Genomic DNA, 14,579 nt, shown 5'->3' on the forward strand with positions numbered 1-14,579 from the left:
TGGTGAGTCGGGTAGTTGAATTTTCGTCGCTGTGAAACACACGTGTGATGTCTGGAAGTGTCCCCAGTGTGTGCCCAATAAATTCGTCCTACACATGGTGAACTGTGATGTTCAGTCGCCACAAAAGCCTGTAAAATAGGCAAACAACGAAAGCCGTAATATCGAGTTATTATTGTTCATAGTTTCATCAAAATGACGGCCGATGAGAAGACTGCTGTTGGTGGTGGACGCAAAAAGACCGTCAAGTCGGTAACCAAGTCAGCCAAGGCTGGACTTCAGTTCCCTGTCGGTCGTATTGGCAGGTACCTCAAGAACGGTAGGTACGCCAAGCGTGTTGGTGCTGGTGCACCTGTCTACTTGGCTGCCGTTTTGGAGTACTTGTGTGCCGAAATCTTGGAACTTGCTGGCAACGCTGCCCGTGACAACAAGAAGTCTCGTATCATTCCCCGCCACATCCAGTTGGCCATCAGGAACGACGAGGAGCTTTCCAAGTTCTTGGCCGGAATCACCATCGCATCCGGTGGTGTTATGCCAAATGTCCAGGCTGTCCTTCTCCCCAAGAAGAAGGATGGTGACGCTTCTCACTCCGCCATGGATGAGGACCACCACGATGACTAAGCGTCTTCTTCAAGCATTAGCATAACATATTGAGATGAACAGAGAGATTTTCTAAATACTTCCCCACCACACACCTTGGTGGAAAAACGATATTAGAGTAAAACTTACGATTTCAGGCTTCACTTGAAGTCATCAACTCACACATTTAATTTTATAGTTGTACATAATCAAATGGATGAATATGTTAGAAAGGAGCGGTCTCCGTTGGAGCTGCTCGATGATGAGCCTGTGTAAGTTGTTCGTTGAACGCTTCTATCTTTCCTTAGCGGTGAATGTAGCGATGCAGAAGTCGACGAAGAAGAGTTAAACAACTTCCTTATGGGAGATGTGCTAGTTGGAGGTGATGGAAGACACAAGCCAAAGCTGTCCTTCGCAGAGAAGTATGTACGAAAGCTTATGCGTAGGGGTCGCAGAGGAACAACAAAAATCGCATCAACTACCCGAAAGAAAAGAAAACGGAAGACAGCAGCGCACGCATCAAAACTGACGCCTCAGCTGGAAAAATTAATGCAACAAGCAACAACCCACTACCTTTGCGGTAACTTCAAGGATGCAATTAAAACACTTAAAGAAGTAGTAAGGAGAGCACCGGGATTACATGACCCATTCCATATGCTCGGGCTAATATATCAGGAAGAATATAATGATCCAGTAACAGCTACTGGCTACTATTTGCTAGCAGCGCACCTGGTACAAACCGATCTGGAACTATGGAAACGTATCGCAGAAATGTCACAAGACCTGGGAAATGTAGACCAGGCTATATATTGCTTTAAAAAATGTTTAAGAAACAATGAAGGTGAACCTAATGAAGAAGCAATATTTTCACTGGCCATGTGCTACCTGGAAAAACAGGATCATCCCAATGCAATTAAAAAACTACATTTCCTTTTTGATTTACACCCAGATGATGGACTCTTGCTTCATGAACTTTGCAAGTCACTAACCATAGTTGGAGATAAGGAGACTTTACTCGCTGTGCTGCAGACATACTACGATAGTACAGGTGACCTGGATGCAGCACAAAGAGCCTGTCAATTGCAACTTACACTAGCGCAATATACAGAATGTAGCGACTTTGTGCAATTCGTGGCAAATAAACTGCAGACGCAGATCGTCAAACTACCTTTGCCAATGATAGTGGCATACGTCGTGTCAATGTTGCATACCGACGTAGAACCAGTTACAGAGTTATCTACCATATGGAACATGAATGATGTGACACCAATTATGGTATATTCAATAGCCTTGGCAATGGCACAAAGATGCCCGGAAAAGGCCTTACAATGGTTTTATAAAGCATATCGAAAGGATGATCCAACGACTGTAAGAGCAATGACAGCTCAACAGGGCATACAGATGGCAAAATGCCTAATAATTGTAGAAAAGAATTCGGATACCGCAGAACAATTGCTTGCAAAACTACTGGAGAGAGAACCTAATAATTCAGAGCTTATCATACTCATGGCAGATATACTAGAGCTAGGAGGAAAACACGCAAAATCAGATGAACTACTGGGAAGATTAACTACGACGGACCTTGATAGACTGAAAATGATACAAAAGTATGTTTTGATAGACAGCTGTACCAATCTAATATAGACCGATCGAGCCAGGAGAAAGACATGCTGAGCTCATGTACCTAATCGATGCAGTATATACGCTACTCAACGCATGCTTCTCAGAAATAAAATATAGACCTGCACCATGCCTACTTGCCCAGAACGATAATAAACGGAATACAGAAGACTTTTGTGCTATACTCAAAAGTACTAACCAATGGATCGATAGGTTCCTGAGGATAGTAAATGACTGCGAATTAGATACTGAAAGGACTTACCAAAAACTATCTACGTCCAAAGCAAATAGAAATCAAAATGATGATGTATCACAGGAATATAATGAATTAAGAAAAGATGTTGGAAAGAACTACTCATTCCTACGCACGAAGAAGGATCTAGGGCTCCAGTCAGTTGAGGATATTATAGGTAAGTTGTTATATGTAGTTTACATGCGAAATAGGGTGGAAACATTATGAAAGCCTCCTGGAGTCTGCCACAGCACTCATGGCCATGGCAGGAAGGTCAAAGGAAGGTGTACAACTACTGGAAATCATCGCAAATAATAAAAAGAGATACAAGTCCAACACAGATATAGTTGAACGCAAACATATGCTGACAACAGTAGAAAACCTGATATTCAGTAAGCGTGTATCTACATTCATACATTGGCAACAGAACTAAGTTGCTTTGGGGGAATATATAAAGTGGCACTAGGGCACGCTAGAAGTGACTTTGTCAATACGGGAAACCTAAAGAGGTACGCTGCACTACTAGGGTCAGGCACCCTCGCAAAAGCTGCGCTATCAGCACTCTCATCGTCATCCGAAAAGGATGCACTATTGGAAAACAGGTCATGGGTAACCAGACAACTGCTACTGAAACCATATAATTTTGATCTGTTGATGGTAGCAGGGCACTTTTGCACAATGTCAGGGAATTGGCCATTCGCGCTAGAGGAGTATAGACGAGCACTAATGCAAAGACCAAAGGATCATGTAGCTGCACTGTGTTTAGCAGTCAATTATTTCAACTCACTCAGCAGCAAGGTTGTAGAAGTAAGACACTATCGATTGCAATTAATGAACTGCAGGATAATAAAAAAAACGTAGTAATGGCAATGGCATTCTTGCAATATAGCTTGGAACTCAGAAAGGATAGCACGCAAACGCATCCGTATAGCGGTGTATATCATGCTGAATGCTTATATAATCTAGGAAGGTACGCTATCATATCATAGTGTATAATCCCCAACAGAGCAATGCATTTCATCAACATGCTGCATATAGCAGTGCCACTCTACGAAAAGTGTATTGAAACGATCAGACAATTGGAAAATACATACAAGGAAGTAAAGAATCAAGATGCATTGCAATGTCCATGCATAATATGCGATATTTGTCGTAAAAGCGATGTAAAATTCCCTCATGAAGTACATGGATTGGCGGAGGGACAGTTTGTATGGGAATATGAGCGTAAACATATCTTAAGAGTAAGCGCAATATTCAATTCTATAACGCAAAATACAGGGCGCAGCATATAATCTATACCTTATATACACCAATAACAAAAGTACTTCACAAGCAGCACTAGTGGCTGCAAAGCATCTTCAGTGGGAATAGTTACACATTACTCATAATGTTAACCATAAAACCTTTCGAGGCATTATCGCATAATATATTGGTAATTTCCATGACATTGCCCAAGCAATGATGTACAGAAACAATGTAGATTCATACGAACGCGCGCTTTTGTGGCAGAGTCGCTAGACGCACATTACGTCGTACAAAATCCTAAAACAGCGTCACAATGGCCACCTGTAAATGATCATGGAGATCCCATAACACTTGAAAAATGCAAGAAGATTATGTACGATCTCAATACCTTAGAAATTGACAGGATGATTAAAGCACGCAAATTTAGCGTAGGTAAACTCAATGTATAAACCATCTAGAAATAGATGCCATCCATTAATCTTGGGGATTTAATAGAAGTTAAATATGAACTGTCAAGAACACAGCAGACTTTTGCAGTATTCCAAGGTAAAAATGAATCCAACATAATATATAGCAACCAGGGTATTGCGTGGATATAAGAAATAAAGGTCTAAACTCATCATTCACACTGAAGAATGCATTCGACGGTGTAGGAGTTACCCAAATGGTACCATTGTACTCACCAAGGATCATGAATGTGAAGGTAACGTATATAATATCTATATATGATTAATAAGGTGATGAAAACGGTGTCAAACGCAGCTAAAAAATTACAAAGGATTCATCAAAATGCAAAACCAATCACAAGAGATTATAGATATAGATTCCACTTAAATGTAAGACACAGATTTGCCAGACGTAGTGGTGTACACAAACCGGGTAGGATCGTTTATATCTAACCAACATCAACTAGGCATCCGGAGCTTCGAAATAAGATTAAAAAATAGAATCGCAAGACTCAAAAATGCATACTATCAAATGAGACTTGAAGCAGGACTTCCTGCATATGTTTGGGGCGGTGCATATAATATTAATACCAGAAGAAGGACGAGGTAGGATTAAATAATAACATCATCAATGTTACCAGACTCGTCAGAGCAGAAACTAATAGGCGCATACATATATATAGCATGGTAATAGAATCGTAAGGTAACACATAACAAATTAGGATGAACAAAGGAGTAGAAGGGAAAAACTACACAAAAGAAGAGAACGGGCAAGATGGGGAGTATATAAGGTAAATCACATATCAATGTACATCATCGCGTTATAGCTACCGGGAACAAGATACCTTGAACTATTAGACAAAAACAAAGCTAAAGAATTAGATCAAGTATCTCCCGCAGTACAACGTGAAGTATTGGAAGTCGATAGGCAACATTTGTAACCCCAAAGACCAGTAGAACGATCATAATAAGATCCCCAAACTGAGGTGTGACCAAGTAACATCACATCGGTTTCCTTCTCAGTCGTATGAGAAACCCTAAAAATAATATATATAATACAAACACACTAACACAGGTAAATTGGTATCAATGAGATCCTCGTCACCATCCTTACGAATATAGGCCGAACCACCAAAACGATCTAATAGAGATTGACGCTTAGAGGCCTTAGCTTCCTGTGAAGTTTATATTATAATTAGATGATTAAGTTACCTCACGTTTCAGTGAACTGTCCTTAAACATGAATTCCAACTCAGTAGGCTGAGCCATGAAACTGACATTGGAGCCCTTTTGCTGAGCTTCCCATGCAAATTGCTGATATATATTAGTACACAATATAAATAAAATTACCTCAATCTCACCAGGACGAGATGCCTCACCAGATGTAAATAAAGCATTGTCACCTCGAAATGTATGATGATCTGAATTAGACATCCCTAACAATGGATCATCACGTAAACAACGAGATTTCGGATCGTAAAATGCAGAATCAATATTTAAATTAATCAAATACTTCGCAGTGTCTTCACGAATTCTAAGGTTAGGCATTGTGTTACGAGAACGGTCGTCAGAAGCAACATTGCCAATAGAACACGATTTATCGTTAGTATCATGCAAAGTACTCGCCAAATCCTCCATACGACGACGATAAAGCTCATCCTCAACTACCTGATGAGCATTCAGCACCAACTGGTGAGTAGACGCGTCAAAACCTGACCAACGATCACGGACCGCCTCATAACCAGTTGCTTTGTTCTCAACAATGTATTCATCAGGACATATGTTAGCATTGGTGTATTTAGCACCCTTCTTACGTGGACGCTCAACACAACTCTTCACATCGTGAGTTGAAGCACCGCAATTCTCGCAAGCATTTTTACGATACCGAACAGCAACTCTAGATGTCACTCCACGTAAAACAGGCTCATCTAAAGCTGATTTTTGATGCTGTTGAACACGCTGATGACTTAGACCTGATGTAGCATTCAAATACCAAGGCGCCTTAGCAATGAAACGTGGAATATAAGGATTTGTCTCATCCTTAGTTACCACTTTTTCAACGGTAGAAGCACCCTCAACAGAAGGACCATTTGTATGTTGTACACAATTAGAATCCGGAACGGCAGAAGAATTGTTAGTATCCATCATAATAAACATAAGATATTCATAATAATGATTGCAATTTAATTCGAAAAAATACGTAAAGAAACACACATTGAACAAAACATATTTCGATCGCAACGCATCAAACCATAAATACTATACTGATATAAAATAGATCAATGACAATGTGTGATATTTGTGCATTATTGCTGGTATGCAAACATTGAGCAGTGATTACGTAACACATCAACCGCTATAACACCCTGACCGTCCACAAAAAAACATATAATAGCAATTTTAGGTAACCAATAAGTATAATTGATAATTTAAATATACGTACTGCAGACAAATGTATTAATGAGATTCAAACCCTTCTAAGCCAACATCAACAATAACTCAAATAAGACATCGCGAAATAAATGTAATATTAACGCATTCCTATAAAATTATATATGTGTGTAAAAACCTGATAAGGCAAAACATACATATTAATACGTTAAACAGGTTAATCACCTCATGGCACAATATCCCGGTCACCGGAGTAGCTACCGAAAAGTAAACACATTACGGATTAAATAGTTATATTTTATTGAAATATATCATATGCTTTACAGTTTATTGGTTATATAAAGAATATATTGACGATCATATATACACAATCTATTCATCAACTGGGGGACCAGTCGGGAAGTAATATAACATAAACATATTTTGTTTAATGCCTGCACATTTACCAGATAAGATTTTTTAGTGGCGACCATTATTGTTAGTAGGGTATATATACAATGTGCAATGCACCGGTACTCAAAGCTGAAGTTATATTTACACATCCACAGATGATGTCAAATTAAAATAAAGGCGACAATCACACAGCCTAAAGATTTCTGAATACTGCGTGCACATCTTATGTAGACTGTGTGCATATACGTTTCAAGACAGGACGTAGGGAAATTAATATCGCAAGACATGTACACAGCTCCCACAATGTTTGAGCAACCATTAGTATCAAACACTTCCACTCATGTCCCCAAAAAAACGAACACGAAATGTTTCAGGAACATAGCTTTCTTCCTAATAGGTAATATTATTATAAATTATCCCTAATATAGGATGCAGTGTTCATGTACTCGGGTATGATGGTCATCGTACTAAAGCCATACATGAATCCCTTAACGTTGTACGGCATTTTTATGACAGGAATATTCAACATTCTATATGGCTTGTTCTTTATTAGTTTTATTAGGGTAAGTTAATTTAGTGCATTAAAATATTGACCCTAGTCCTCAAACACTGACCCTGGGTCAGTGCCTGCTAACTGGGGATTCTATATGGGCGATGATACCAAAAGAAGGAGGTATTGTAAGGTTTGCAATGTATGGAAGCCAGATAGAACTCATCACTGCTCTGCTTGTAATCGTTGCGTCCTAAATATGGATCACCATTGCCCATGGATCAGCAATTGTGTTGGATTCTACAACCGAAAATATTTCATGCAATTGCTAGTCTACGCGGTAGCGGGACTTTGCTTCATCGTGGCTCATTCGTACGTTATATATCCACCACGTTCTTATGACTTTCAGAGTATATTACCTTGTCAATGAGTCTATATTCATAGACGGTAGTCAACAAGAAATTAATGACGAAAATTCTGGATTAACCGCTATTGCAAATATTTACGTTTGTGTTATGGTTTTTGTAGGACTTGCCCTTATATTCGCGCTTATACCTTTCGTACAATTTCACTTCAGACTCGTACTCAAAAACTCCACTACCATAGAAAACTTAGATGAAGCAACTAAGGATAACGGAATATACGACATGGGCGTTGGAGCCAACCTACAGCAAGTATTTGGAGTTAACCCTCTGTGTTGGTTTGCTCCGTGCAACTTGCCTCTTAACCGCCCTGTAGGAGATGGTGTTAGATGGACACAATATTACTATGACAACATACCGGAGGGGCCTTAACTTTTTTAATATTTTGTTACCCAAACAAGTTGTGAATACGTTCTGTATAACCGTATATCACACACCATCGTAGGCAAAGATTTTTTACCAACCATTCCGACAGTGATATCTCAGTTGCCTGGATAACTCAAAGTCAATTGTCTGGCTACAAATTAGTTCATTCCAATGATTAAATATGTTTAAGTGTAACACAATGTCGAAACAAGTGATGAAAACCACTACAAAACAATGAATAAATGAGACAACGTAAAAATGTTGAATAAAATGAGAATCTGCATCATTACCTGCGCTCATACGACCCATGCGGGAGTGTAGAGTCGACAGTACTCGTAACCACTTTGTAACCTGGAGTGGCTACATTACCGTGCAATATCCCGAACATACCTTGGAATCACACAACACCACCTCACTGCCAGAACTGAATATATGACATGAACCAAGAATACGACGGACTTCAGATTCAATGAACGGCCATTGGTGGGAAACTGGAGATACATCGGAATCCACCCTAGTAGACGCCACAAAGGAAGATGCGCGCTTAGACACAACCATCGAACACAGGACCATGTAATAAAAGCGGCAGGCGACACACAAGACACAGTCCAAAAACAACAACAATAGCACACATCAAACTACTGCGGTTACACCTTTTTCATGCCACAAATTACACAACACTAACTCCACACATTAGACCAGGTAAAGGATTACTCAAGAGTTATGCCAGACACCATGCTCAGGTGGCTCGTGAACCAGAAAAGGACACTACAAATAACACCTATTAGAGTCTTAATCTAGCAGCATACTGCAGAATGTGTGTTTGTATACCCCGAAAATGGCAGATGGCGTTGATGCACGGCGACAACCGCAAACCCTTCTTCCACGGTCTAGATCTAGGCGTTAAAATTCTTGTACCATATTGTTACGTTATATTGCGCCCTATGATCAATGATTGAACTCGATATATGTGTTGTATGCGTCACAATTTGTATATATCTTTCGATGCAGCACGTACAAATCCTGTACTTACCGCCGTATCTAAAAAATGTACTCCAGAGTATGCCACATGTCCTCACATAACTACGTTCATTAACACGCCTCTTATATGTTTCACATCAGTCTCGTGCAATTAAATGTCCAGACGCTGATTGAAATTTTGAGAAGTTGAAAAGGTTTCTTACTTCTGGCAGCTACTGTCGATACAGGGAATCTGTACATAGGTCTAGCCGCATGGATCTGATTAGTCATATAACTGCAGTAAATATAATATAAAAATGGTGATGTTAGCTGTGTTTGCTAGTGTCATTTGGGCACTAGTTCGCTCAACCGTGGCGTCTAGTACTATTTCTAAATCCTGTATGGAAGGATCCATAGACGTTTGTAAAAACTTGTTCACACCAACGATAATGTACGACATTACCGATGTTGCGAAAATTGGAAATAAAGTCAACGTCACATTCAAATTCGTTCTGCCAACGCCGTTAAAGACATTGACCATGCTTTACTCTTGTCATTAATATGTATATCAAGTAGTTTGTGTCATTATTCTTTGATTTACTAACTGTTAATCATAGGATTTTTGGTAAAATAACTTATAAATTGATTCTCATATATCTCATAGCAATAACTCTACATGGTATTAAATAATGAAATTATTTTATCACCGCTATATATTTACACCTCATCTATGCATAGTTACTCAATGATGTCGTAACAGTTTCAATATTGTATCGTTAATGTTGGACATTGCAGGATCTATCTTAGGTGTACGTAGGGCTATAAACTGATTGTGCACAGTGACACAACACTGATTTGCAATATGGAATAACCCATGTATACATGAATGCAACATAATTTATTGGCATTCAGGGATACCACTATTAAAATAGGGTATCCCACGAATTCTATAAACCCAATACCAATGTCTTATTCCTAAAAATTAAAATATACAGCTATTTTGGGTTTTTTATATTGCAAATCACAGTATTGCACATTTAAGTTAAATTGCGCCATCATAATTTATTTTGGATACATTCAAAATGTATTCATTGATCCCTGTACCTTATTTGCCGAACATCTCCTCCAGTCCTAGTTGACCATAGCCTGAAGATACTGATGGTGCTGTTTTGGCTGGGACGGATTTCACATCAGATACTAACATTTTCTTTGCATCACTGAGTGATTTGACTTCGGTTTGATCCGTTTGGAAAATATAATCTTTGTAATCAATGCTCTTGTCATGATAGAGAGTTTTTGGCAGGTATTTTTGCAACGAAGCAAAATTGCACGTTTCGTTTACCGAGGGCTCAATTGAACCGGGCATTGCCGTTTTATCTTCGCCTTCTAGTACTTCCTTTCCTTTATACGAAAGTCCATATGTTTTCCCTGAAGCTTTATGCTCATCCCCATCATCAAATGACATACAGGCAGCTACAATTATTGGCTGTCTTGCAATCGTTTCATATATGTCAAGCATAAATTGGTGAACGAGAAGTTGGAAGATGTTGCCTTTGGTTGTGCAATGAGGCGCTGTTTGTTTGTAAAATTGGATGAATATGTCAACGGCATCACTCTTTTCAACACGTTTCTTCTTAATAATCTCTGCATTCATAGTGGAAGATACCCTTTTGTCTGCATCGCCTTTTCGAGCACTGATCGTTTCATTTAATATGTAATGATCGGGTTCAACGAATCGAGTAACACCTAGCCACAGGTATTCTGGAAAGGTCGACTTTGTAGGTTGTAGCATTGAAGGTTTCACATGCATACCGAAAGGTTGCAATGTGCACTTTAAAATGTTGTGAATATCAGTATCATTTTTGAACACATATCCCTTAACCATGATGGGTTGTTTATAGGTTGCACTCAGTGGAAATTGTTGTTTTTCCTCGTAAGGTTTGTAAGAAATCCATAATTGCTGTAAATCTTTATCATTCATGAACCCTATAACAGAAAAAGATTCGTTCAATGAATCGGCTTCCATACCACCAAGACCATCAGACAATACGTTCTCAAATGCTGAATTAAATGTATATATCCTTTCAATTTTTTCTTCATCGTTTTTGATATCACCAGATTCCACATACATTACTTTCCGTTTCTTATGTAAAATTGAAGTTTTCGAGTCATGGTATGAAAATATTATGTCACCAAAAACATTAGGAACCCAATCAGATGGCACCTCCTTCATAAACTCTTCTATTGCTTTGAAGCCATCTAAACCACTCTTGCCTTGTGTTTTATATATTTCAGATAGCAGTTTACATGCTGCATCTGAAAATAAGATATGCAATGTATGCTGCATAAACCTTTTGGATTGCATTGCAGCCAACTCATCATGGCTAGGGCCATCATCTAAAGATTTCAGCTGATATACAGTTCTGTATGTGTAGTGAACACCCGTGTTCTTTGGTAAGCCACTCTGAGCAATTTTCAACGATAAATGATCTAGGTTGGAGATTTTGGGAGGCAACCACGGTTCTGAGCAATCATGGACCCTGGTCATGAAATATACACCTTTCGTGTTATCTTTGAAACTAATAGATTCTACTTTGTGTTGTTTAGAGAAACATATTTTATCCATCTCCGTAGATTTTGTGAAACCGCGTAAGGTTACTTCATTTCCTAGGGCAAGCTCATCACTATCATGCTTTAGGTCACTAAATTTCGCTACGATGTCGACTAATGATTTCAAAATAGGGCCATCATCATTACCTATGGCCTTTATCTTGAGGCTTCCATAATTTTTAACGTTTTTTTCGCTATCCATAATATCTAAGACGAACGTCATTTGTTCACGTTTGCCAATATAACTTTCCAGATTGTACACATAGATGGTTAATTGCTTTTTCATGGAATCCCATACATGCTTAACCCTCAAAGACGCTTTGGAAATGACAGCTATATCTTTTTGTATAACTGAAATATCCTTCTCAAAAGTAAACACAAAAGACATATAGCGATATACAGTGCTTGTAATTGGAATGACCAATTTTGTTGCGCCGACAACACTAATCAAATACATATTATGTATATAGCCTAGAGCATGATCGTTGTCGATCGGGGATTTGAAATGCGTCTTGGGTGGACTATTATCTACTATTGCGAATTTCAGCTTGGAAACCCCTCTATATGTATCTTTTTGGAAAATATGTATTCCCCAACCTTCCATTGATATGATATCTTGAGGTGTCTTCGAAGATTTGAATGGAATGGTCAACATGTATCCTTCGTAAAAATCAACATATTTGTCATTGAGTTCTTTTTTATTAAGAACAACATGTATTTGATTTGTCTTTTCGTCATATTGATATACATCAGAAATGTCATATGGGCTAGAATCTTTTGCAGACGCATCGTAATAAATTCCATCGTATTTTATGCTATCATAAGGCAAGATAACTTTGACGACACCTCCATCATTCAAATCAACTATTTTTTCACCTAGTGGTATTGTGAGCAAATATTGTGAATTTCTATCCCAAGTAAGAAGCGCATCAACAAAGGGTGTGTTAAAAATCAATTTGGTGTAAAATGGTACGGAATACCCAATATAATTCGTGTTCTTTTCCCTTCGATCTTTTAATTTTCTCTGAAAAGAAAGCAAATCATCCCTACAAACATTGACCACTCCATCCTTAATCTGCATCGTAAGCTGCTTCCAATTGTTTTGAGACCATTTTTCGACATCTCCTGATTGACTTTTAATTCCCTTCTTATCGTCGATTTTATAAAATAAAGATAACTCCGACATTGGTGGCATTTGCCATTCGTCATATGAGAGATCAACAGTTATTGTGTACTTTGATGTTGAACCTACAATAGAAGGAAATTTTATATTAATAGCGTGCGAATATGGGTCATATGTTATCTTTGAGTCCGGTACTATAGGTTCAACAACCTTCACATACTTATCCAGCGCGAAAACACTAAAATACTGACTGTCACTTGAACTTAGTTTAGGAAGGAATATCTCTAATTCGTAACCATTCTTATTAATACCCTGCTTAATAAAATGTTGAGGAATCGTATATGAGAACTTCAAAAGATAATTGGTAGAACTTTGGGGTAAAGTTACGTCAAGGTCAATTTGATTTCTCCTATTTGTAAAATGCATCCAGAACTTTTTGTCAATAACCTTGATACCATGGCATGCCAACACTTTTGCGTTGATCGATTTAGCGTTTTCGAAGAATCTTTTAGCACTTAAGAAATCGGTATTGATGCACAATGGCTTCACATCAATATTCATGGTAGTTTCTTCAAGATCCTGAAGGAAACCTACAGTCCAATATACACCATCTTCCTCGCATCCTGATGTAGCATACTTATCGTCGTACGTAAATTCTCCGGTCCAGCTATATTCTCCTGCTTCGAGATTGGTGACATCGTAAAATTTGAGTATAGCAAATTCACGAAGATCCTTATAATCAGCACTACAACCAGCTGTCTCCTTTGTAATACTTTCCTCGAAGTATACATTTAAATCCTTCTGAAGTGATTTGTCTAATTTAGTTAACATCTCAACAAAATGTGGTTTCTTACATTTACTTAAATTGAAACCTAAATCTACATCGCTGTATGCATTTAACAGTTTATCTTTCGGCCACCCTAACAAATCTGGACGTTTAATATCACCTTTCCGTTCAAAGCTATATATATGTCGCTGAAACACAAGGCCATTTGGTGGCAACAACACCAATTTCATTTCTTGAGTCCCTAATCCTGTCTTTAACGGCGTTGGCAGAACGAATTTGAATGTGACGTTGACTTTATTTCCAATTTTCGCAACATCGGTAATGTCGTACATTATCGTTGGTGTGAACAAGTTTTTACAAACGTCTATGGATCCTTCCATACAGGATTTAGAAATAGTACTAGACGCCACGGTTGAGCGAACTAGTGCCCAAATGACACTAGCAAACACAGCTAACATCACCATTTTTATATTATATTTACTGCAGTTATATGACTAATCAGAACCATGCGGCTAGACCTATGTACAGATTCCCTGTATCGACAGTAGCTGCCAGAAGTAAGAAACCTTTTCAACTTCTCAAAATTTCAATCAGCGTCTGGACATTTAATTGCACGAGACTGATGTGAAACATATAAGAGGCGTGTTAATGAACGTAGTTATGTGAGGACATGTGGCATACTCTGGAGTACATTTTTTAGATACGGCGGTAAGTACAGGATTTGTACGTGCTGCATCGAAAGATATATACAAATTGTGACGCATACAACACATATATCGAGTTCAATCATTGATCATAGGGCGCAATATAACGTAACAATATGGTACAAGAATTTTAACGCCTAGATCTAGACCGTGGAAGAAGGGTTTGCGGTTGTCGCCGTGCATCAACGCCATCTGCCATTTTCGGGGTATACAA

The 14,579-nt window shown here is 38.5% G+C and overlaps 7 protein-coding genes across 7 annotated transcripts; 4 read left to right on the forward strand and 3 right to left on the reverse strand.

The window, feature by feature from the left end:
- Window positions 1–133: 133 nt before the first annotated feature.
- BBOV_II001900 (putative Histone H2A) lies at window positions 134–730 on the forward strand. Its single transcript, XM_001609664.1, has one exon. The coding sequence runs from the start codon at window positions 193–195 to the stop codon at window positions 616–618; it is 426 nt and encodes a 141-aa protein (XP_001609714.1). The 5' UTR covers window positions 134–192; the 3' UTR covers window positions 619–730.
- A 19-nt stretch (window positions 731–749) lies between these two features.
- On the forward strand, window positions 750–3,800 carry BBOV_II001910 (Tetratricopeptide repeat family protein). Its single transcript, XM_051767563.1, has 8 exons — window positions 750–848; window positions 885–2,183; window positions 2,221–2,606; window positions 2,641–2,820; window positions 2,856–3,235; window positions 3,271–3,398; window positions 3,435–3,669; window positions 3,707–3,800. The coding sequence occupies exons 1-8, from the start codon at window positions 790–792 to the stop codon at window positions 3,797–3,799; spliced, it is 2,760 nt and encodes a 919-aa protein (XP_051623125.1). The 5' UTR covers window positions 750–789; the 3' UTR covers window position 3,800.
- Window positions 3,801–3,803: 3 nt separating this feature from the next.
- On the forward strand, window positions 3,804–5,097 carry BBOV_II001920 (Ribosomal protein L19 family protein). Its single transcript, XM_051767739.1, has 9 exons — window positions 3,804–3,860; window positions 3,898–4,101; window positions 4,138–4,219; window positions 4,255–4,376; window positions 4,411–4,552; window positions 4,587–4,725; window positions 4,761–4,806; window positions 4,842–4,910; window positions 4,947–5,097. The coding sequence occupies exons 1-9, from the start codon at window positions 3,816–3,818 to the stop codon at window positions 5,058–5,060; spliced, it is 963 nt and encodes a 320-aa protein (XP_051623126.1). The 5' UTR covers window positions 3,804–3,815; the 3' UTR covers window positions 5,061–5,097.
- Window positions 4,984–6,428, reverse strand: BBOV_II001930 (pre-mRNA-processing factor SLU7 family member). Its single transcript, XM_001609667.2, has 4 exons — window positions 5,470–6,428; window positions 5,332–5,433; window positions 5,191–5,294; window positions 4,984–5,156 (listed from the first exon to the last, which is right to left on the reverse strand). The coding sequence occupies exons 1-4, from the start codon at window positions 6,274–6,276 to the stop codon at window positions 5,003–5,005; spliced, it is 1,167 nt and encodes a 388-aa protein (XP_001609717.1). The 5' UTR covers window positions 6,277–6,428; the 3' UTR covers window positions 4,984–5,002.
- Window positions 6,429–6,922: 494 nt separating this feature from the next.
- BBOV_II001940 (DHHC palmitoyltransferase family protein) lies at window positions 6,923–8,210 on the forward strand. The gene is made up of 4 exons (XM_051767629.1): window positions 6,923–7,300; window positions 7,339–7,466; window positions 7,503–7,765; window positions 7,803–8,210. Exons 1-4 carry the CDS (start codon window positions 7,189–7,191, stop codon window positions 8,185–8,187), a joined length of 888 nt encoding a protein of 295 aa, XP_051623127.1. The 5' UTR covers window positions 6,923–7,188; the 3' UTR covers window positions 8,188–8,210.
- BBOV_II001945 (uncharacterized protein) lies at window positions 7,965–8,811 on the reverse strand. The gene is made up of 5 exons (XM_051767771.1): window positions 8,572–8,811; window positions 8,472–8,532; window positions 8,280–8,332; window positions 8,174–8,229; window positions 7,965–8,125 (listed from the first exon to the last, which is right to left on the reverse strand). Exons 1-3 carry the CDS (start codon window positions 8,752–8,754, stop codon window positions 8,298–8,300), a joined length of 279 nt encoding a protein of 92 aa, XP_051623831.1. The 5' UTR covers window positions 8,755–8,811; the 3' UTR covers window positions 7,965–8,125; window positions 8,174–8,229; window positions 8,280–8,297.
- A 1,245-nt stretch (window positions 8,812–10,056) lies between these two features.
- On the reverse strand, window positions 10,057–14,215 carry BBOV_II001950 (uncharacterized protein). Its single transcript, XM_001609669.2, has one exon. It carries the CDS (start codon window positions 14,123–14,125, stop codon window positions 10,247–10,249), a length of 3,879 nt encoding a protein of 1,292 aa, XP_001609719.1. The 5' UTR covers window positions 14,126–14,215; the 3' UTR covers window positions 10,057–10,246.
- Window positions 14,216–14,579: the final 364 nt, after the last annotated feature.

Source organism: Babesia bovis, chromosome 2 (genome assembly GCF_000165395.2).
Source record: "Babesia bovis T2Bo chromosome 2, whole genome shotgun sequence".
Taxonomy (NCBI): Eukaryota; Apicomplexa; class Aconoidasida; order Piroplasmida; family Babesiidae; genus Babesia; species Babesia bovis.

Excerpts from the sequence above, each read along its gene's own strand:
- BBOV_II001900 (XM_001609664.1), top strand. The coding sequence starts at position 193 with ATGACGGCCGATGAGAAGACTGCTGTTGGTGGTGGACGCAAAAAGACC.
- BBOV_II001910 (XM_051767563.1), top strand. The coding sequence starts at position 790 with ATGGATGAATATGTTAGAAAGGAGCGGTCTCCGTTGGAGCTGCTCGAT. Across the intron at positions 2,607-2,640 it reads GTCAGTTGAGGATATTATAG|GGTGGAAACATTATGAAAGC; the intron begins GTAAGTTGTTAT and ends CATGCGAAATAG. Across the intron at positions 3,670-3,706 it reads AGCGTAAACATATCTTAAGA|GGCGCAGCATATAATCTATA; the intron begins GTAAGCGCAATA and ends CGCAAAATACAG.
- BBOV_II001920 (XM_051767739.1), top strand. The coding sequence starts at position 3,816 with ATGTTAACCATAAAACCTTTCGAGGCATTATCGCATAATATATTG. Across the intron at positions 4,377-4,410 it reads CAAGGATCATGAATGTGAAG|GTGATGAAAACGGTGTCAAA; the intron begins GTAACGTATATA and ends ATGATTAATAAG. Across the intron at positions 4,726-4,760 it reads AATACCAGAAGAAGGACGAG|ACTCGTCAGAGCAGAAACTA; the intron begins GTAGGATTAAAT and ends CAATGTTACCAG.
- BBOV_II001930 (XM_001609667.2), bottom strand. The coding sequence starts at position 6,276 with ATGTTTATTATGATGGATACTAACAATTCTTCTGCCGTTCCGGATTCT. Across the intron at positions 5,434-5,469 it reads CTCGTCCTGGTGAGATTGAG|CAATTTGCATGGGAAGCTCA; the intron begins GTAATTTTATTT and ends AATATATATCAG. Across the intron at positions 5,157-5,190 it reads ATTGATACCAATTTACCTGT|GGTTTCTCATACGACTGAGA; the intron begins GTTAGTGTGTTT and ends TATTATTTTTAG.
- BBOV_II001940 (XM_051767629.1), top strand. The coding sequence starts at position 7,189 with ATGTACACAGCTCCCACAATGTTTGAGCAACCATTAGTATCAAACACT. Across the intron at positions 7,301-7,338 it reads CATAGCTTTCTTCCTAATAG|TGTTCATGTACTCGGGTATG; the intron begins GTAATATTATTA and ends TATAGGATGCAG. Across the intron at positions 7,766-7,802 it reads TGCTTCATCGTGGCTCATTC|AGTATATTACCTTGTCAATG; the intron begins GTACGTTATATA and ends TATGACTTTCAG.
- BBOV_II001945 (XM_051767771.1), bottom strand. The coding sequence starts at position 8,754 with ATGGTCCTGTGTTCGATGGTTGTGTCTAAGCGCGCATCTTCCTTTGTG. Across the intron at positions 8,533-8,571 it reads TGGTGTTGTGTGATTCCAAG|GTTACAAAGTGGTTACGAGT; the intron begins GTATGTTCGGGA and ends TAGCCACTCCAG. Across the intron at positions 8,333-8,471 it reads CATGGGTCGTATGAGCGCAG|CCAGACAATTGACTTTGAGT; the intron begins GTAATGATGCAG and ends ACTAATTTGTAG.
- BBOV_II001950 (XM_001609669.2), bottom strand. The coding sequence starts at position 14,125 with ATGGTGATGTTAGCTGTGTTTGCTAGTGTCATTTGGGCACTAGTTCGC.